This window comes from Scyliorhinus torazame, chromosome X (assembly GCF_047496885.1).
Source record: "Scyliorhinus torazame isolate Kashiwa2021f chromosome X, sScyTor2.1, whole genome shotgun sequence".
NCBI lineage: Eukaryota > Metazoa > Chordata > Chondrichthyes > Carcharhiniformes > Scyliorhinidae > Scyliorhinus > Scyliorhinus torazame.
Window position 1 is genome coordinate 18,919,162 of NC_092738.1, and position 22,899 is coordinate 18,942,060.

Sequence of the window (22,899 nt, forward strand, 5' to 3'; positions counted from 1 at the left end):
GCCAACACCTCTTCCCTACGTACCTCAATGCCATCTATTCTAATAGCCTGGGTCTCAGCATTCTCCTCCACAACATTATCTTTTTCCTGAGTGAATACCGACGAAAAATATTCATTTAGTATCTCGCCTATCTCTTCAGACTCCACACACAACTTCCCATCCCTGTCCTTGACTGGTCCTACTCTTACCCTAGTCATTCGCTTATTCCTGACATACCTATAGAAAGCTTTTGGGTTTTCCTTGATCCTACCTGCCAAATACTTCTCATGTCCCCTCAATCTATTGCTTAGGCTCAAGTTTGAGCGCTGTGGACGGGGCAGTTTTACAGAAAGGATACGAGAACCATGGAAATGGTGCAACACAGGATTATGAGGATATGGGGAAATAATTATGGAGACAGATGTGAAAAGTTAGAGGTGTGCCCATCAGAGGAAACAGAAGGCTAAGGGGAGGAGCAAACAGAAGCGTTCAAAAGTGTTTGAGGGGGTAAATGTAAAGATAGTTTCCTCTGGTTCAATTATAGCATAAATTCAGTGCAAGAATAAGTATAAAAGGAGAGGTTAAAAGGATCCGATTTCATACGCAGGATTATCAAAACGTGGAGTACATTACTTGAAATGGGAGCTGTGAAAGCTATGTTAGTCACAACATTTACAATAGAATACAGTCAAAGAGCAAAAGGTTACAGGAAAAGAGCAAGACGATGGGATTGGATAGCTGGCACCGATACAATGGGATAAAAAGACCACCTTCCCAGCTGAAACTTCAATCAATTCGAGTCAAGTTTCACTTTCTTTGAACATCTGCTTGCAGGGGACATAATGCAGAGTACCCACGTGCCATAGAAGTAAATGATTGCTGGCATTTGAGGCCATGACAAATCGACAATGAGGAAAAAGCAAACCCGATTGTACACGGTCTGCTGCAACCTGCAGAGGTGCAAACACACAGCAGCTAATGTCTGGATCGGGATCTTGGTCTGCTACTCACGTACCCTTACTGCGGTTCATAGCTGCTTGCTGTGTCATCCCTGTGAAAATACACTCTGCTAATACTGGTCGTAAAGAACGAATGGACACGTGCATTATTTAGCGCCTTTCCTGACCAGTGCTTGCAGCCCAATTAACTACTTTTAAAGTGCAGTCCTTGTTACAAATTGTAAGCAAATGCAGCAGCCAATTTGCGCAGAGCAAGAACTGAAAACAGCAACGAGGTAATGACCAAATGATTTTTTTTTGTGAAAAAGCCATGTTGGTCAAGGGACAAATATTAGCGTGAACACCAAGAGACTGCCACCGCTTCTCTTCCCAGCACTATAGACAATTCACCCGATTCAAAAAACATTCCTCTGTCCATTGGATCTGGATATGCAGCCGGAATTCCACACCTACTTTTCAAGTCATACATTGTATCCTAATTATCTTACAGCTTCCTACATCCACATCTATAACGGAAAACGCCCATACAAACACAACACAGCATAATCCGATCCGGTCACCAGTGGTAGCACTGGAGGCGTGGGGATAAAGAGGGTGCAAGTACAGCAAAACAAGCCCATATCGGGAATCTCCGACACAAATGTGGACGTAGGAAATGTAAAGTTCACAGGGTCTGAATGTAGACAGATTGACATCTCTGCTAAACGCTCAATTGCCGGAGGTCAAATAAATGCACTAGTTGCTGTTTGTTGATACTGTCAACTGTTGAGTTTTGTATTATGTTGACAGTGATAAGAACGGGATACGACACTGAGCAAGAATGCAGCTTTTAGGAGTTAAAGTAAAGCCCAGTTGTTGTTTTTTTAAAATAAAAAGGCAGTCAGGAGAATTAATGTGGAGTAAAAACACAAAGTGCTGGAAAAACTCAGCAGGTCTGGCAGCATCTGTGGAGAGAGAAAGAGGGTTAACGTTTCGAGCCCAATATGACTCTTCAGAATGCATAAGGAGTACAGCAGATTAAAATAAGGTAACGCAGTGTAAGTCTGGCAGGACAACTATTAATTCAGTTAGAGAGCAGTTCAACTGAATAGTTGAAGGCTTGCTTTCTGAAGGATTACTCAGCCCAATACAACAATGCAGATAATACCAGCATGATTCAGCAGAAAGGTGTGTTACAAATGATTAAGTTTAAGGTATAAACAGTTTACAATGGCAGACTGGAGGCCAATAGTCAGGGAGATCAGAAATTAGTCCCATGTTGCAACTACAAGCAGGAATTTCTATTCTTCAATTGCGAAGGGTACCAGATTCTTCAATGAAGTATAATTTGCCCAGGTGCCATATACAAAGAATATGTGCGCAAACCCACCTGTTTACAAAGATAGCGACATGTCTAAGAATGTGACGAATGGAAACAACAGTCACCGGTAGGAATGTCACAGGAGTATACCTAATCCTCAGTCTCATACATGTGGCTGTGTGAGTGCCTCTACATCAGGCTTACTAACACACGTGCTGTACTTTAGAATTGTGCACACTGACCTATGTTCTCTGTATACTTTGCCAGTGTAGAATTGTATGTCTGCGTTTTAATAGTGGAAAATAAAATCTCAAAGTCTTACACTATTCACCAACTCACCAGACAGCTCAGATTGGAAACAACATCTTGGGTCACATACAAATTTCAGAGATCAATTCCCCTTCAGCACAATACATTGCTTCTGTATGAAAATAAGGAACTTCGAATAATGCTTCCTGTAAATGTATGTGGCTTGGGAAATTAACATTATCCTAAAGAACGCTCATGTCTGGAGTAATCGTTTCACAAACTAGTCTCCCTCAGAAATACAGTGTGTGATGATGTAGCATCAGAAGAAAGCAAAAGCCAAAAAAGGAGCTAAACATGGCTTCAGAAGGTGAAATACATACCTTCAGATCACGGCACTGGGACTGCAGCCAGTCGTTGATGAAGCCCTGTGGATCTCTGGCAAAACTGAGCATGAACTCCCTCTGTGTCTTGAGCTGGTTAATGGTCTCTATTGTTTCATGGATCTGTGTGAGTAAAGCAGCAGGGTTACAGTTTACACTCAAGAGCTACAACTAATCTGAAATCCAAGCTCTCTGACTCAAAGGGGAACTTGCAGGTGGAGGGGTTCCCAGGTATCTGCTGTCCTTTGACCTTCTAGGTGGTTGAGATCACTGGTCTGTAAGGTGTTGTTGAAAGAACCTTGGTAAGCTCCTGCAGTGCATCTTGAAGATGGTACACACGGTGGCTACTGTTCGTCGATGGTGGAGGGTTTGAATGTTTGTGGAAGGAGGAGCAATCAAGCAGGACTGCTTTGTCCTGGATGGTGTTGAGTTTCTTGAGTGTTGTTGGAGCTGCACTCATCCAGGCAAGTGGAGAGTATTCCATCACACTCCTGACTTGTGCCTTGTAGATGGTGGGCAGGCTTTGGGGGTGGAAGGAGGAAAGTTACTCACTGCAGGATTCCCAGCCTCTGCCCTGCTCTGATAGCCACAGTATTTATATGGCTGGTCCAGTTCAGTTCCTGGTCAATGGTAACGCCAGGATGGTGATAGTGGGAGATTCAGTGACGGTAATGCCATTGAATGTTAAGGGGAGACGGTTAGATTCTCTCTGTTTGGAGATGGTCATTGCCTGCCACTTGTGTGGCATGAATGTTATTTGCCCAGCTCAAGCCTGGATGTTAACCAGGTCTTGCTGCATGCAGGGACAGGATTAGAGTTGCAAATTGTACTGAACACTGTGCAATGATAACATAAGAAACAGGAACAGTAAACCATACATCCCATCAAGACCACTCCACCGTTCAATATGACCATGGCTGATCACCAGTCTGAACTCCATTTTCCCACCAGCTCCACACATGTCTCGATTACGACACGCCAAAAATCTGTATATCTTAGTCTGAAATATGTTCCACAATGAAGCATCCACAACCATCTGGGGTGGAGAATTCCAAAGATTAACAACCCTTTGAGAGTGAAAAAATTTCACCTCCAAAATGGCCGGCCCTTATCCTGAGACTGTGACCCCCGTGTTGTAGATTCCCCAGCCAGGGGGAAACAATCTCTCAGTATCCACCCTGTCAAACCCCAGCCAGGGGGAAACAATCTCTCAGTATCCACCCTGTCAAACCCCAGCCAGGGGGAAACAATCTCTCAGTATCCACCCTGTCAAACCCCAGCCAGGGGGAAACAATCTCTCAGTATCCACCCTGTCAAACCCCAGCCAGGGGGAAACAATCTCTCAGTATCCACCCTGTCAAACCCCAGCCAGGGGGAAACAATCTCTCAGTATCCACCCTGTCAAACCCCAGCCAGGGGGAAACAATCTCTCAGTATCCACCCTGTCAAACCCCAGCCAGAGGGAAACAATCTCTCAGTATACACCCTGTCAAACACCAGCCAGGGGGAAACAATCTCTCAGTATCCACCCTGTCAAACCCCAGCCAGGGGGAAACAATCTCTCAGTATCCACACTGTCAAACCACAGCCAGGGGGAAACAATCTCTCAGTATCCACCCTGTCAAACCCCAGCCAGGGGGAAACAATCTCTCAGTATCCACCCTGTCAAACCCCAGCCAGAGGGAAACAATCTCTCAGTATCCACCCTGTCAAACCCCAGCCAGGGGGAAACAATCTCAGTATTCACCCTGTCAAACCCCAGCCAGGAGGACACAATCTCTCCGTATCCACCCTGTCAAACCCCAGCCAGGGGGAAACAATCTCTCAGTATCCACCCTGTCAAACCCCAGCCAGGGAGAAACAATCTCTCAGTATCCACCCTGTCAAACCCCAGCCAGGAGGAAACAATCTCTCAGTATCCACCCTATCAAACCCCAGCCAGGAGGACACAATCTCTCCGTATCCACCCTGTCAAACCCCAGCCAGGGGGAAACAATCTCTCAGTATCCACCCTGTCAAACCCCAGCCAGGGGGAAACAATCTCTCAGTATCCACCCTGTCAAACCCCTTCAGAATCTTCTATGTTTCAATGTGATCACCTCTCATTGTTCCAAACTCTAGTGAATATCAATCCAATTTACTCAGCCTATCACAGGGACCAATCTCATGAAAATCTGCTGTACCGCCTCCAATGCAAGCATATCCTTCCTGAAATATGGTTGCTGTACTCTTGATATCCAGTTGAAGGAAGAAACCAGACCTAGTATGTACTTGGAATAGACTTAATCACAGAGTGAAGCATTTGACTCCACTCTCCAGTGTGAGTGTTTCTTTATATGTGCTCAGGTAACCACTCAATCAAGGCCCGCTACATGAATGTACTTTGCCTCAGTTGATACAATTAACAATGGAGACCAAAATTGCCCACAGTACTCCAGGTCTGGTCTCACCTTAACCTTGTACAATTGTATCAAGACATCCTTGCTCTTGTACTTCAATCCCCTTGAAATAATGACTGGCATGTCATTTCCCTTCCCAATTGCTTGCTGCACCTGCGTGCCTTGTACAAATACACCAAAGTCCCCCTTTACATCAACATTTACAAGACTCACTCCTTTTAGAAAATATCCTATTTCTCTATTCGGCCAAAGTGAGTAACCTCTCACTTTCCCACATTATACTTCTTCTGCCACTTTCTTACCCATTCATCTAATCTGTCTAACTCTCTTTGCAGCTCTTTATGTCCTCCTCACAGCTTCCATTCCCACCTAGCTATGTATCATCAGAAAACTTGGATACATTACTCTCGGTCTCTAAATATTGACTGTAAATAGCTGAGACCTTGCAGCACTCCACTCGTCGCAGTCTGCAAACTTGAAATGCCCCGTTTATCTCTACACTTTGCTCCCTGTCCGTTAATCAATCCTCTAAGCCCAACTCCATGAGTTCATATCTTGTCTATTAACCTTTTGTGTGGCACTTTACTGAATGCATTTTGGAAATCCACATATACCACATCTACTGGTTTCCCTTTATCGACCCTACTAGTTACGCCCTCAAAAATGAACACATTTGTTAAAATATGCATGTCTCTTTCGCAAAACATGATAGCTTTGTCTGATTATACTATTACTAGCGAACATCCCTGCTTCCGACTTGATGATGGAGGGGAGATCATTGATGGAACGGTTGCAGGCGGCGGAGCCTAGGCCACTAGTCATGAAGCAAAGCCCTGGGGTTGAGGTGGCTTCCAGCAACCACAACCGTCTTGATTTATGTGAGTTATGACTCTAATCAGTGGAGGGTTTACCCCTGGGTTCCCATCGACTTCAACGCTGCTAATTTCTCCAAATATGTGAGCAATATACTGACGAACAAGTCCGAAGCATTCAATGCCACTTTGTGAGATTGAAAGAAGCTTAGTGCATGAGCAACAAAACCCATTCTGCATACCAGCCAGAGAATAAAAATTCCGACAAATCTCTAGCCTTGGACTTCAATAAAAGATCATCTTACCAGAGCAAAATGCAGTGAGAGTTTTCACTCGAGATTTAGGTCAGGCATCAATACCAAATACAAAGTCAAAGAACTACAAATATATTCTTCAATTAGAATGTTCCAAGCTAACCTTATTATCAAGAGCAGCAATTTCCTGCTGACTAGCAGTAGAAAGGAGGAAGGAATTCATCTGAGTCTTTAGCGTGTCATCCACTTCTACGTCAATATCGTAACAAGCAGTCTTCTTCTGATCATTTGGGTCCACACTGAAACATCAGGAGATGGGACAATGTCAGAATATCCACTGGCATGCACTGAAGCTGCAGTTTATATTAGTTCACCACATTTATTAGTCTGGCAAGAATACGAGATACCTCAAACTTAGCATCAAACACAGGCTAAATCCAAGTAGCACACAACACTGACAGCAAATTATGATGTAATTATAGGCTATGTGTCTGCACTAGTAATTCTCCAGAAAGAGTGTCTAGTTTAGAACTTGCGTTTCTGGCAGGGTAAATGCATCAGAGTGTAGGCTTGTGTTGGAGTCTCAGAAAGTTAGAACAGCACAAGACTGCCATGTTGCAAAGCTTTGAACCAGTGTAAATACACAGCAAACTGTCATGTGACTGTCCCTTTAAGAAAGGTTTTGTTTTACCGCATGGCTTCAGTGATGTCATTTATGGGTGGAGCTGGGCTGTGGCTGTCAGGTGAGAGGGGGTTTAGTGTTTGGGTTTCGGTTTGTTGCGTTTGACTGCAGAAGAGAAGCAGTGTTTCCCTGTTTTCTCTGTTTTCATTTTAAAGTTGTTCCCGGGAACTGAAACCACATTGGGTGTGGCAAACTGCCTTGGCAACTTTAAAGATAGAGTTGCTTTCCCGAAGGAGTTTTGAATCTGCTGGTTGGAGGCTGGACCAGAATCTCAGGGAAAGGACCAGTCCCATTCAAGTGAGATTACAGTGTGCTGGGCCACGCCCTTGTGAGGGGTTTTGGTTTATTGGATTTTGTATTGAATTGGAACAGCTAAGGGGGAATTCATTAAGAGTTATATACATAGATTACTGTAGCTGTTGTGTTTTTTCATGTTTGTATTTGAAAACAAATTCTGATAAGCTTTTTATATATGTTAACTACATTCTTCATAATACACTTTGGAGTTTCTAAGCCCTGGCCCATAATAAATCCACATATTGAATCAGTTCAATGAAACAGAAACTCAAGAAATAATGTTCAAACAGATCAGTGGATGGCATTTGGAGAAACACATTTCCGGAATTGCCAGAACTTTAATAGACAGCTTTTTATACATGGGCCAAGCGTAAATTCTTGTGCAGCAGGTCCAATGTCAGCAGCACTCACCTGATAATATGGTTGATGATGATGGGCTCAGGCGGCATCAACAGAGCGTGTAGTCTCTGAGGGATTTCTGAGAACTTCATTCGCTGACACTCAAAGATCTACCAAAAATAAAAAGCAGATTCAGTCAAATCAAAGTCGTGCTTTAAAAATATTAGCTGCATATGCCAGTGTCAGCCGTGGCTCAGTTGGTGGCACACTCATCTCCGAATCAAATATTTGGGGTTCGAGCCCCATTTGAGGGCTTAAGCACAAAAATGAAGGCCGCCATTCCAGTTGTGCGCTGAGGGAGTGCTGCCACCTTTTGGGTGGGATGGTAAATCAAGGCCCCATCTGCCTGCTCAAGTTGAAGTAAGTGATCCCAATGGTAGTATTGCAAAGAAGAGCAGGGGGAGTTCTCCCTGGTAACCTGAGCAACATTTATCCCTCAATCAACGTCTCAAAAAGCAGATTATGTAGTCATCGCTGTTTGGGGGTGTTTGCTGAGAGCGAATTAGCTGCCACGCTTCATACATGACAACAGTGACTGCACTTCATTGATTGTTGTGAGCTTTGAGAAGTCCAGTAGTTGGTGGGTTAGGGCCTCTTTGAGGAGGAGCGGGTATCAGGCCTCAGGGGAGGGGTGTTGGGCCCTTGCTGGGACAATTCTGGGCCTTCAGTGTGTTCTTTAATATTGATTCAAGGGAACAGAGTGTCACTGGCTAGGCCAGTATTTCATGCCCATCACTAATTGCCCCTTGAGAAGGTGGTGGTGAGCTGCCTTCTTGAACTGCTGCAGTCCATGTGGTGTAGGTACATCCTCTGTGCTGTTAGGGAGGGAGTTCCAGGATTATTACAACACGACGGTGAAGATATGGCGATTGGTTCCCAGTCGGGATGGTGGGCGGCTTAGAGGGGAACTTCCCCTCCCAGAAGTTACAAGAGGTTTTAATTCTTCTAACGTTTTCTGGGTAACTATTGGTGCAAACCCGTCAGAACCTAAATCACAGCCCTGCTTCACAGCTCCAGGGTCCCAGGTTCGATTCCCCGCTGGGTCACTGTCTGCGCGGAGTCTGCACGTTCTCCCCGTGTCTGCGTGGGTTTCCTCCGGGTGCTCCGGTTTCCTCCCACAGTCCAAAGATGTGCAGGTTAGGTGGATTGGCCATGATCAATTGCCCTTAGTTTCCAAAGATGTGCAGGTTAGGTGGATTGGCCATGAAAAATTTGGTGTCCAAAAGGGTGAGGTGGGGTTGCTGGGATAGGGTGGAGGTGCGGGCTTGGATAGGGTGCTCTTTCCAAGGGCTGGTGCAGACTCAATGGGCCAAATGGCCTCTTTCTGCACTGTAAATTCTATGATCAATCTATGAACCGTCTGAATTTAGCAATTTATAATCACATTTTTTTGGTGGTCCCAGTGCAGGGTAATGACCCAATGGAAGTTTGCACTTTCAGGCAATTGTCATGTAAACTTTACCCGAGAGCCTCCAAAGGGGATTCGCCAGCGCATCTTTGGGTGTACCTGGAATATGACTCTGGGGAGATTGGAGGTTACAGCCTCATAACTTTTGCAATGAAGTTTTGAAGTCCAAAGGGACCTTTGTTCATGAGTCACTGAAAGCTAACATGCAGGGGCAGCAAGCAAATGGGGCGGCATGGTGGCACAGTGGTTAGCACTGCTGCATCACAGCGGCAGGACCCGGGTTCAATTCCGGCCTTGCTTGACTGTCTATGTGGAGTTTGTACGCTCTCCCCGTGTCAGAGTGGGTTTCCTCCGGGTGCTCCGGTTTCCTCCCACAGTCCAAAGATGTGCAGGTTAGGTGGATTGGCCATGTTAAATTGCCCCTTAGTGTCCAAAGATGTGCAGGTTAGGTGGATTGGCCATGATAAATTGTCCCTTAGTGTCCAAAGATGTGCAGGTTAGGTGGATTGGCCATGTTAAATTGTCCCTTAGTGTCCAAAGATGTGCAGGTTAGGTGGATTGGCCATGATAAATTACCCCTTAGTTTCCAAAGATGTGCAGGTTAGGTGGATTGGCCATGATAAATTGTCCCTTAGTGTCCAAAGATGTGCAGGTTCGGTGGATTGGCCATGCTAAATTGTCCTTTAGTGTCCAAAGATGTGCAGGTTAGGTGGATTGGCCATGATAAATTACCCCTTAGTGTCCAAAGATGTGCAGGTTAGGTGGATTGGCCATGCTAAATTGCCCCTTAGTGTCCAAAGATGTGCAGGTTCGGTGGATTGGCCATGATAAATTACCCCTTAGTTTCCAAAGATGTGCAGGTTAGGTGGGGTTATGGTGTTACGGGGATAGGGCGGGGTGTGGATCTAGGTAGAATACTCTTTTAGAGGACGGTGCAGACTCAATGGGCCAAATTGTCTCCGTCTGTACTATAGGAATTCTAGGATTCTAAGAATTAGAACGGCAAATAGTATGTTAGATTTTATCATAAGAGAATTTGAGTACAATAGTCTTGCTGCAAATGTAGAGCGTTGGGAAGATTGCACCTGGAGCATTGCGTACAGTTTGGTCCCCTTATTCAAGGAAGGATATACCTTCCAGAGAGGGATGCCAACAGAGGTTCACCAGACTGATTGCTGGGATGTCAGGATTGTTCTCTGAGGAGAGATTTAGGAGACTGGGGCTGTATTCTGCTGAATGTATTCAAACATACAAAATTCTTACAGGGCCCGGCAGGGTAGAAACAGAAAGGATGTTTCCCCTGGTTGGAGAATCTAGAACACGGGGGGTCACAGTCTCAGAATATGAGGGAGACCATTTAGGACCAAGACAAGGAGGAATTTCTTCACTCAAAGGGTGACGAATCTTTGGAATTCCCTACCCCAGATAGCTGTGGAGCCTCACTTATTGAATATGTTCAAGACAGAGATCAATAGATTTCTAAATATTAAAGGCATTTAGGGATATGGACATAATGCAGGAAAACGGCATTGAGGTTGGAGATCAGCCACGATCTAGTTGAATGGTGGAGCAGGCTCGAGGGGCCTGTTCCTGTTTCTAATTTGTTAAAACAATGTAATCCAAATGTCAACTATAATTCAAAGTGAAAAGTTAGTGCTCAAAGCTACTGCACCAAATCACAACGCCTGATGTAGTCATTTAGCAGCCTGATTCAGTCAGAAAAGGGGGCATCTTTTGAACATCTAATATCTGAATCAGCACCCAGGTTGTCCCAACCAAGACAAACCTTCAAAAAATTAATTAATTTCATTATTGGTGTAGAATGACTGCAAATTCTCCTACATGCAGCCTCTGCACTCCCAAAAGTAATGCATTATGTAACGCGATTGGAGATTTGGCACCATAAATGTCATCCAATTATAGTAAGAAATCTTACAACACCAGGTTAAAGTCCAACAGGTTTGTTTCGAATCTCTAGCTTTCGGAGCACAGCTCCTTCCCGAGGTGAATTACAGGCAGTCATTATCTTGTGGCTTATCACATGCCCATATAATGTTCTACTATTATGAACAAAGAAACAAAATCTCCCAATATTTTTCAAAAAGTCATAGAGGTCTACAGCACAGAAAGAGGCCTTCGGCCCACCATGTCTGCATCGGCCATCAAGCACCTATCTATTCTAATCCCATTTTCCAGCACTGATAGGTACCCTTGTATGCAATGGTGTGTCAAGTGCTCTGGTCGAACATATTTCAAGTAGTTCTGTATTTTAACACGGTGCTTTCTAAGACCATTGAAGTTTGAAAATATTAGTGTCCAAATTAGTTTAATTTCACAATAACATACTTATGAAATGATCAACCTGCCTCTCGGGCACATCCATAAGATAAGGTGAGTAGCCGTGTTGTCAGCTGGGATTTCAGCGATGGGGTATTAGTGGCTGTAAGTTTTGAGACCAAGTTCACTTGAATTGTGCAAAACAATTGAGTGGCGCAGGAACAGAGTCTTGAGTGGGCACAAGATTTTCAGCCAGAGTAAAGCAGGGCGAGGTACTGATGCTAAGAACAGTGGGATCAAATCAAGTCATTAACGAAGAATCCCACCAAACATTGAACAAAGAACAAAGAAAGGTACAGCACAGGAACAGGCCCTTCGGCCCTCCAAGCCCGTGCCGGCCATGCTGCCCGACTAAACTACAATCTTCTACACTTCCTGGGTCCGTATCCCTCTATTGACGCACATTGGCTTCACTGTGACGTTCTCCCCCACTGTCGATGGGTACCAACATGGGAAAACAATGGAGCAGTAAAACTGCTTTGCAAAGGCACACAAACTGCTTTGCAAAGGGCTGTGAGAAAAATGTAATCTGTATTAACTATCTTGCACCACTGATGTCCGTCAATGGCTAAGATCGCACTGTGCATGTCTGTGAGCAATCAGCAGGGGCCAGTGAGGTAGGATTATCAATTGTCTTTCACAGGGTTCGACATAAAGGGAGCCGGAATGAAACACTTTCACTTTGCGCTATTTCGACCCTGGAGTCCAGGCAGCAGTCTGCTGATATTTGCCTGCGATTTGTGAAAGAAAAACACCATTGCAGAGCAAACGAGTCACCGTGCAAGCTCCAATCTTCTCCCCAACTCTTCTCAAATCCCAAGGAGCTTCACCATCAAAACAAAATGGACGCAGAGCCAAAGGAAGAGATTTGAGGAGTGGCGATAAAAAGCTCGGCCAATGGGGCAGGTTAAGGGTGGCCATAAAGGAGGGAGCGAGGCAGAGAGGTTTGAGGGAAAGAATTCCAGAGTGAGACAAAAGGAGGGGGGCAGCTGCCAGAACCAGATGAACGGAGAGGCCGGGAGAAGATTGTGGGATGTTAGAAATAGAGAGGGGTGACGCCGGAAGGGGTTTAAGCACGAGGGTTGAGAATTTTAAATTGGAGCTGGTGGTGGACTGGAACAGGTTTACAACAGAGCTTTGGATGAGCAGAAATTCATACAAGATGCAACATCCTAACAGAAAATAAATAAACCACCAGAAATCTTGTGCGGCGTTCCACAGCGGGAAAGAAATCTCTGAGCAAGCTCAGTGTTAGAATCATAGAAGTTTACAGCATGGAAACAGGCCCTTCAGCCCAACCAGTCCATGCCGCCCCGTTTTTACCATTAAGCTAGTCCCAGTTGCCCGCACTTGGCCCATAACCCTCTATACCCATGTAACTATCTAAATGCTTTTTAAAAGACACAATTGTACCTGCCTCTACCACCACCTCTGGCAGCACATTCCAGACACTCACTACCCTCTGAGTGAAGAAATTGCCCCTCTGGGCCCTTCTGAATCTCTCCCCTCTCACCTTAAACCTATGCCCTCTAGTTTTAGACTCCCCTACCTTTGGGAAAAGATGTTGACTATCTACCTTATCTATGCCCCTCATTATTTTATAGACCTCTATAAGATCACCCCTAAGCCTCCTACGCTCCAGGGAAAAAAGTCCCAGTCTATCCAGCCTCTCCTTATAACTCAAACCATCAAGTCCCGGTAACATCCTAGTAAATCTTTTCTGCACTCTTTCAAGTTTAATAATATCCTTTCTATAATAGGGTGACCAGAACTGCACACAGTATTCCAAGTGTGGCCGTACCAATGTCTTGTACAACTTCAACAAGACGTCCCAACTCCTGTATTCAATGTTCTGACCAATGAAACCAAGCATGCCGAATGCCTTCTTCACCACCCTGTCCACCTGCGACTCCACCTTCAAGGAGCTATGAACCTGTACTCCTAGATCTCTTTGTCCTATAACTCTCCCCAACACCATACCATTAACTGAGTAGGTCCTGGCCTGATTCGATCTGCCAAAATGCATCACCTCACATTTATCTAAATTAAACTCCATCTGCCATTCTGTTCTTAGAAAATGTCGATCTTAAGAAATTGCCTAGGGAGTATTTTTTTATGCAGTCCATGTAATTGAACAGCATGTCAAGCAGATTCAGATTTACAAAGATTAAATCCAGGAGTATGAACCTGGCTGGTGAAAATGGCCTTTCTTTGTGCACGAGTAAATCAGGGTCCGCAGAGTTCCAACCCTCGCCACTGACTCCATCTTTCTCCCTGGCAATTTTCTGAGGCTAGACCAAACTGTTCACAACCTCACCATCATATTTAACTCTGAAATAAGATTCTAACCACATATCCACACCGTCACTAAGACCACACATTTCCACCTCTGTAACATCGCCTGATTCCACCTCAGCTCATCTGCTGCTGAAACCCTCATCCATACCTTACCTCGAGATCTGACGAGTCCAATGCACTGCTGGCCGGCCCACCATATTCTACCCTCCGCAAAATTCTCATCCCTTTTCCAATTCCTCCATGGTCTCGCCTTTCCCCATCTCTATAACTGCCAGCCCCACAACACGACACGCTGTCTGGCTTCCGCTAATTCATACCTCCCGAGCAACGCCCATTTTCATTACACAACACTGCCGGCTGTGCTTTCAGGTGCCTGCGGCCTTACGCTCTGGAATTCCCATCCTCAACCTCTTCATCTCACTTTCATCCTTTAAAGCACTCCTTAATATCTACCTCTTTGACAAACCTATGGTCATCTGCCTGAGAACCGCCTTATGTGGCTCAGTCAAATGTTGTTCGTATAATACCCCTGGGAAGCTGCTCCGGACGTTTTATGAGATTAAAGGCAGTATATAAATTCAAACTGTTGTCACTGTATGAACCCTGGTCATTCTGTACATTTATACAGGACCTGTGGTTTTCTGTTGTTAATGCAAACAAATAATACACAAGTTATAGGCGCAAGAAAGAATATGCTTCAGAGTAGGGATGTCCAGGCATTTTATCCCAAACGAGCAACTTCTCGCAATACATCTTCGAGGAAGCCATATTTGGAATACTATATGCAGCTTTTGATGTCTTCAAAACGTTGAGTGAATAGGGCACTGAAGAATGCATACTCTGCCACACCGTGCTATTATGATTAAGCAGCTCTTCCTTGAGGCTTTCCCTGCCTGGTTGATGCTCTGTAACGCTACAAAGCTGAAAAAATAAACCTTTTTTTCCCCAAAAAAAAGTTTCCATCTCACTGCGGAGGTTTAAAGCTAATCCACATCCAACAACTTGCTCGGAAAACTCTGCTCACATTCCAACAAATTGCACCACAGAAGCCGGGAAAATTCGCAACATTCTGAGATAATCACCAACTAAAGGGAGTTTGGCAAAATTGGATGGTATTTATTTTAATGCAAGGAGTCTGACGAACAAGGTAGATGAGTCAGGGCACAAATTAAAACATGGGGGCATGATGTCTTTGTTGTAAGTGAGACATGGTTGAGAGATGGGCAGGATCAGCAACTCCATATTCCAGGATATAGGATCTTCAGGGGAGACAGGGAAGGAGGTGTGGCAATTTTGATCAGGGAATCAATTATAGCAGTAAGGAGGGATGACACCTTGGAGATTGAATTGTGTCCAGTTCCGGTCGCCTCATTACAGGAAGGATGTGGATGCTTTGGAGAGGGTGCAGAGGAGATTTACCAGGATGCTGCCTGGACTGGAGGGCATGTCTAATGAAGAAAGGTTGAGGGAGCTAGGGCTTTTCTCACTGGAGCAAAGAAGGCAGAGAGGTAACTTGATAGAGGTGTACAATGTGATGAGAGGCATGGATAGAGTGGATAGCCAGAGACTTTTCCCCAGGGTGGAAATGGCTGTCACGGGGGGACATAATTTTAAGGTGATTGGAGGAAGGTATAGGGGAGATGTCAGAGGTAGGTTCTTTACACAGAGAGTGGTGGGTGCGTGGAATACACTGCCAGCAGAGGTGGTGGAGTCAGAGTCATTCAGGACATTTAAGCAACTCTTGGACAGGCACATGGACAGCAGTAAATTGAAGGGGTGTAGGTTAGGTTGATCTTGGAATAGGATAAATGGTCGGCACAACATCCGTGGGCTGAAGGGCCTGTACCATGCTGTACTGTTCTATGGGTAGCACGTAACAGTGGTTAGCACAGTTGCTTCACAGCTCCAGGCTCCCAGGTTCGATTCCCGGCTTGGGTCACCGTCTGTGCAGAGTCTGCACGTTCTCCCCGTGTCTGCGTGGGATTCCTCCGGGTGCTCCGGTTTCCTCTCACAAGTCCCGAAAGACGTGCTGTTAGGTGAATTGGACATTCTGAATTCTCCCTCTGTGTACCCGAACAGGCGCTGGAATGTGGCGACTGGGGAGCTCCGGTTTTCTCCCACAGTCCAAAGATGTGCAGGTTAGGTGGATTGGCCATGCTAAAATTGTCCTTAGTGTCCAAAAAGGTTGGGTGGGGTTATTGGGTTACGGGCATAGGTTGGAGGTGTGGGCTTAAATGGGGTGCTCTTTCCAAGGGCCAGTACAGACTCGATGGGCCGAATGGCCTCCAAATGCACTGTAAATTCTATGATATTCTAAACTGGGGGAAGGCTGATTTTAATAAGATCAGATATGATTCGGCTAAAGTGGACTGGGAGCAGACACATTTAGGTAAATCTGTGACAGAATAGTGGGACACATTCAAGAAGGAAATAGGGAGAGAGTATAGGGCCAACATGCTCCCATCAAGAAAAAGGGTGGGACAAGCAAATCCAGTGAAGCCTGGAGAGCAAGGGATATGCAGCATTGGATCAAAAGAAAAAGGGAGGCTCATGGAAGATATCGAGGGATCAAAACAGCAAACGCCCTAGAGGTGTAAAGAATGTGCAAGAGGGAACTTCAAAAGGATACTGGCAAGTTAAATAAAGAAAAATCCTAAGTTTTACAAGTACATTAAGGATAAAAGGATAACTAGGGAAAGAGTAGGGCCCATTCAGGACCACAGGGGTAATTTGTGTGTGGAGTCAGAGGATGTTCAAAATGAATACTTTGTGTCAGTGTGCACTAGTGAGGGGGACAGTGTGGGTACAGCAATCAGGGAGAAGGACTGTAATAAAATTAAAGAGGTTAACATAGACAGCGAGGAGGTTCTGAATGGTCTGGCAGGCTTAAAAGTAGACAAATATCCAGGGTCAGATGAAATGTATCCCAGGCTGTTGAGTAAGAATAGCAGGGACGCTGGCAATAACTTTCAATTCCTGTCTGGCCACAGGAGAGGTGCTGGAGGACTGGAGAATAGCCAATGTGGTACCATTATTCAAGAAGAGAGGAAGGGACAACCAGGAAACTACAGCCAGTCAGTCTAACCTCAGTGGTGGGGAAACTATTGGAAGCAATTCTGAGAGACAGAATTAATCTGCATTTGGAGAGGTAGGGATTAATCAGGAACAGTCAGCATGGTTTTGTGAAGGGGAGGCCATGTCTTACCAACTTGATTGAATTTTTCGAAGAATTGACCAGGTGTGTAAATGAGGGAAATGCATTTGACGTAGTCTGCAGGACTTCAGCAAGGCTTTTGATAAGGTCCCACATGGGAGACTGATAAAGGTAAAAGTCCATGGGAACCAAGGAAATTTGGCAAATTGGATCCAGAATTGGCCGAGTGGCAGGAAGCAGAGGGTGATGGTCGGGAGGTGTTTTTCTGACCGAAAGCCTGTGTCCAGTGCAGTCTCGCAGGGATCAGTGTTGGGGCCCTTGCTGGTGGTTTCTACGAATGATTTAGACATGAATGTAGGAAGATTGACCAGGAAGTTAGTGGATGATACGAAAATTAGTGGGGTGGTAAATAGTGAGGAGGTTAGGCTTAGATTACAGGAGGATATAGACGGGCTGGTCAGATGGACTGATCAGTGGCAAATGGAATTCAATCTCGAGAAGTGCGAGGTGATGCACTTGGGCAGGACAAACAAGGCAAGGGAATACAGGATAAACAGCAGGACCCTGGGAAGCACCGAGGATCAGAGGGACCTTGGTGTGCCTGTATGGCAGCAGGGCAGGTGGAAACAGTGGTTACGAGGATTTATGGTATACATGCCTTTATTAGCCAAGGCATAGAGTTTAAGAGCAGGGAGGGAAGTGCTGGAGCTGTATAACACGTTGGTTAGGCCACAGCTGGAGTATTGTGTTCCGTTCTGGAATCCACATTATAGGAAGGATGTGAGCGCTCTGGAAAGGATGCAGAGGAGATTCACCAGGATGCTGCCTGGGCTGGAGAGTTTTAGTTATGAAAAGAGAGATTGGATAGACTGGGGTTGTTTCCTTGGAGCAGAGACTGAGGGGGGACATGATTGGAGGTATTGGAAATTATGAGGGGCATAGATAGACAGGAAGAAACTTTTCCCCTTGCTGGAGGGATGACCAGGAGGCATAGATTTTGTTTTTTCTCTTTTAAAATTTAGAGTACCCAATTAATTTTTTTCCAATTAAGGGGCAATTTAGCGTGGCCAATCCACCTAGCTTGCACATCTTTGGGTTGTGGGGGCAAAATTCACGCAAACACAGGGAGAATGTGCAAACTCCACGCGGACAGTGACCCAGGGCCGGGATCGAACCTCGGCGCCGTGAGGCTGCAGTGCTAACCCACTGCACCACCGTGCCGCATAGGAGGCATAGATTTAAGGTTAAGGGGCTGGAGGTTAAGAGGGGATGCGAGGAAATTTTTTAAAATTTTTTTTTTTATTAAACTCGAGGGCGGTGGGAGTCTGGAACTCGCTGCCTGAAAGGGTGGTGGAGGCAGAGACCCTCACAACATACAAGTAAGTATTTAGATGTGCACTTGCAATGCCAGGCCATACAAGGCTATGGGCCAAGTGTTGGAAAATGGGATTAGGATAGTTAAGCGGTTGTTTTTCATAGAATTTACAGTGCAGAAGGAGGCCATTCGGCCCATCGTGTCTGCACCGGCTCTTGGAAAGAGCACCCTACCCAAGGTCCACACCTCCAGCCTATCCCCATAACCCAGTAACCCCACCCAACACTAAGGGCAATTTTGCACACTAAGGGCAATTTATCATGGCCAATCCACCTAACCTGCACATCTTTGGACTGTGGGAGGAAACCGGAGCACCCGGAGGAAACTCACGCACACACGGGGAGGATGTGCAGACTCCGCACAGACAGTGACCCAAGCCGGAATCGAACCTGGGACCCTGGGGCTGTGAAGCAATTGTGCTATCCACAATGCTACCGTGCTGCCCGTTTGACCGGCGCAGATGCAATTTGTGCTGCAGACCTCTATGACTCTATTCTAAATTTTAAAAACCCACAACATTCTGAAAAGAAAACGGTTTGTTCGCCCTATCTGCCAATGTTAACAAATCCTTTAAAACATTCCAGGATCTGGAACCAAAGACATATTGTTGCCAAAAACTGTTCAGTTCTTCCTTGGGCAATGCCCCATATCCATGCACCACATTTTGTTGAAATTAACCATTAGCTTTTGAGATATATTGTTTTGTTTTAAAAAAAATATGTTTATTCAAATTTTCCAACAAAATTTTTCACAAACACCCCCCCCCCCCAATTACAAAAAGAAACACAAACACAACAGTCAAAAATTATACAAAACTTTTACATTGGGTTTCCCCATATACAGTAACCCCCCCCATATGACATTCAAAGGTACCCGTAGGGAAGCCCCCCCACCCACCCCAATTCCCCCCCCCGAAAGAGACCCCCCCCCCCTTGGGTTGCTGCTGCTGCTGCTTACCTCCTCCTAACGCTCCGCGAGATAGTCTAGGAACAGTTGCCACCGCCTGGAGAACCCTTGCACAGACCCTCGCAAGGCAAACGTTATCCTCTCCAGCTTGATGAACCCTGCCATGTCATTGATCCAAGCTTCCACACTGGGGGGCTTTGCGTCCTTCCATAATAGCAAGATCTTCCGCCGGGCTACCAGGGACGCAAAGGCCAAGATACCGGCCTCTTTCGCCTCCTGCACTCCCGGCTCGCCCGTTACCCCAAATCGTGCCAACCCCCAACTCGGCTTGACCTGGACTTTCACCACGTTGGACATAGTCCTCGCAAAACCCCTCCAAAACCCATCCAGTGCCAGGCACGACCAGAACATGTGGACGTGATTCGCCGGGCTTCCCGAGCACCTCCCACATCTATCCTCCACCCCAAACAACCTACTCAACCTCGCCCGTCATATGCGTTCTGTGAATAACCTTGAACTGTATTAGGCTGAGCCTTGCGCAAGAGGAGGAAGAATTAACCCTACTCAGGGCATCAGCCCACAGACCCTCATCTATCTCCTCCCCAAACTCCTCCTCCCACTTGCCCTTTAACTCCTCTACCGAGGCCTCTTCCTCTTCTTTCAGCTCCTGGTAAATCGCCGAAACCCTGTCTTCTCCAACCCATACACCCCAAATCACCCTGTCCTGAGTTCCCTGTGCCGGGAGCAGCGGGAATTCCCTCACCTGCCGCCTCACGAACGCTCTCACTTGCATATACCTGAAAGCATTTCCCGGGGGTAACCCATACTTCTCCTCCAGCGCCCCCAGGCTCGCAAACGTCCCATCTATAAACAGGTCCCCCATTCCTCTAATCCCTGCCCGATGCCAGCTCCGAAACCCCCCCATCCATCCTTCCCGGGACGAACCGGTGGTTCTCCCGAATCGGAGACCAAACCGAGGCTCCCACCTCGCCCCTGTGTCGTCTCCACTGCCCCCAGATCTTCAACGTCGCCGCCACCACCGGACTCGTGGTGTACCTCGTCGGCGAGAGCGGCAGCGGTGCCGTCGCCAGCGCCCTCAGGCTCGTGCCCACACAGGACGCCATCTCTAACCTCTGCCACACCTCCCCCTCTCCCTCCATTACCCACTTACGGATCATCGCCACATTGGCAGCCCAACAATAGTCGCACAAATTCGGCAGCGCCAGCCCTCCCGGTCCCTACTACGGTCCAGAAACACCCTCTTTACCCTCGGGGTCTTATTTGCCCACACGAAACCCATGATACTCCTACCCACCCGTTTGAAAAAGGCCTTGGGAATCATAATGGGAAGGCACTGGAACACAAAGGGAAACCTCGGGAGGACCATCATTTTAACCGACTGCACCCTGCCCGCTAGCGAGAGTGGCAGCACATTCCATCTTTTGAAATCCTCCTCCATCTTCTCCACCAACCGCATCAAATTGAGTTTGTGCAGGGCCCAACTCCCAGCCACCTGGATCCCCAAGTACCGAAAGCTCCTTTCCGCCCTCTTCAACGGCAGGTCGTCTATCCCCTTTCCCTGGTCCCCTGGATGCACCACAAAGAGCTCACTTTTCCCTACATTGAGCTTATACCCCGAGAAGTCCCCAAACTCCCTTAGGATTCGCATGGCCTCCGTCATCCCCTCCACTGGATCTGCCAAATACAGCAACAGGTCGTCCGCATACAGCGACACCCGATGTTCCTCTCTCCCTCGGACCAGTCCCCTCAATTTCCTGGACTCCCTTAGTGCCATGGCCAGAGGCTCAATTGCCAATGCAAACAGCAAGGGGGACTGGGGGCACCCCTGCCTCGTCCCTCGGTACAGCCGAAAGTACTCCGACCTCCGCCGATTCGCAGTCACACTCGCCACCGGGGCTCTAGAAACAATCTGACCCAGCTGATGGACCCCTCCCCGAACCCAAACCTCCGCAGCACTTCCCAAAGATACTCCCACTCCACCCGGTCGAAGGCCTTCTCCGCGTCCATAGCGGCCACTACCTCCGCTTCTCCCTCCACCGAGGGCATCATAATCACATTGAGGAGCCTCCGCACATTAGTGTTTAGCTGCCTGCTCTTTACAAATCCTGTCTGGTCCTCATGAATCACCCCCGGGACACAGTCCTCAATTCTCATAGCCAGCACTTTTGCCAGCAACTTAGATTCCACATTGAGGAGCGAGATCGGTCTAGACGACCCACACTGCAGTGGGCCCTTGTCCCACTTCAGGATCAGAGAGATCAGCGCCCCGGACATTGTCTGGGGCAAGGTCCGCCCCTCCCTTGCCTTATTGAAAGTCCTCACTAGCAACGGGCCTAGCAGGTCCACGTATTTCCTGTAAAACACGACTGGGAACCCATCTGGCCCCGGGGCCTTCCTCGCCCGCATGCTCCCCAATCCTTTAACCAGCTCCTCCAGCCCAATTGGCGCCCCTAAACAAGCCACCTCCTGCTCCTCCACCCTCGGGAACCTCAGCTGATCCAAAAATCGTCGCATCCCCTCTTCCCCCGCTGGGGGCTCAGATCTGTACAGATCCCCATAGAAGTCCCTAAATACCTTGTTTATTCTCACCGCACTCCGCACCGTATTCCCCCGCTATCCTTAACTCCACCTATCTCCCTCGCTGCCCCCCTCTTACGAAGCTGGTGTGCCAGCATCCTACTCGCCTTCTCCCCATACTCTTACGTCGCCCCCTGCGCTTTCCTCCACTGTGCCTCTGCTTTCCCTGTGGTCAACAGGTCGAACTCCGTCTGGAGGTTCCGCCGCTCCCTCAGTAGTCCCTCCTCGGGGGCCTCAACATATCTCCTGTCCACCCTTAAGATCTCCCCCACCAACCTCTCCCTCTCCCTGCTCTTGCTCTTCTCCCTGTGGGCCCTGATGGAGATTAACTCTCCCCTGACCACTGCCTTCAGCGCCTCCCAGGCTACCCCCACCTGCACCTCCCCGTTGTCGTTGGCCTCCAAATATCTTTCAATGCACCCCCGCACCCCTCCTCATCCGCCAATAATCCCACATCTAGACGCCACAGCGGGCGCTGGTCCCTCTCCTCCCCCAACTCTATCTCCACCCAATGCGGGGCGTGGTCCGAGATGGCTATGGCCGAATACTCCGTTCCCTCCACTTTCGGGATAAGCGCCCTACTCAAAATTTAAAAATCTATCCGGGAGTAGGCTCTATGGAATTGGGAAAAGAATGAAAATTCCCTGGCCTGGGGCCTGACAAACCTCCATGCATCCACTCCCCATCTGGTCCATAAACCCCCCCCGAGCACTTTGGCCGCAGCCAGCCTCTTACCCGTCCTGGACCTAGAGCGGTCCAGTTCTGGGTCCAGCACCGTGTTGAAATCCCCCCCCCCCCCATTATCAAGCTTCCTACCTCCAGATCCGGAATCTGACCCAACATACGTTTCATAAATCCGGCATCATCCCAGTTCGGGGCATATACGTTTACCAGTGCCACCCGCACCCCCTGCAACCTACTGCTCACCATCACATATCGACCTCCATTATCCACTACAATATTCAGTGCCTCAAACGGCACCCGCTTCCCCACCAGTATTGCAACCCCTCTGTTCTTCGCATCCAGCCCTGAATGAAAGACCTGCCCTACCCATCCCTTTCTTAGCCTAACCTGATCTGCCACCTTCGATGTGTTTCCTGGAGCATAGCCACG

At 47.3% G+C, this 22,899-nt stretch overlaps 1 protein-coding gene across 2 annotated transcripts in view; it reads right to left on the reverse strand.

Moving 5' to 3' along the window:
* Positions 1-22,899, reverse strand: part of smarcd1 (SWI/SNF related BAF chromatin remodeling complex subunit D1) — a 76,995-nt gene that overhangs the window by 9,093 nt on the left and 45,003 nt on the right. For both annotated transcript variants that reach the window (XM_072493782.1, XM_072493783.1), the window contains exons 9-11: positions 7,723-7,820; positions 6,496-6,631; positions 2,868-2,990 (exon numbers count right to left, since the gene is read on the reverse strand). In XM_072493782.1, coding sequence (XP_072349883.1) covers positions 2,868-2,990; positions 6,496-6,631; positions 7,723-7,820 — 357 coding nt within the window. The remainder of the gene's footprint in view (positions 1-2,867; positions 2,991-6,495; positions 6,632-7,722; positions 7,821-22,899) is intronic.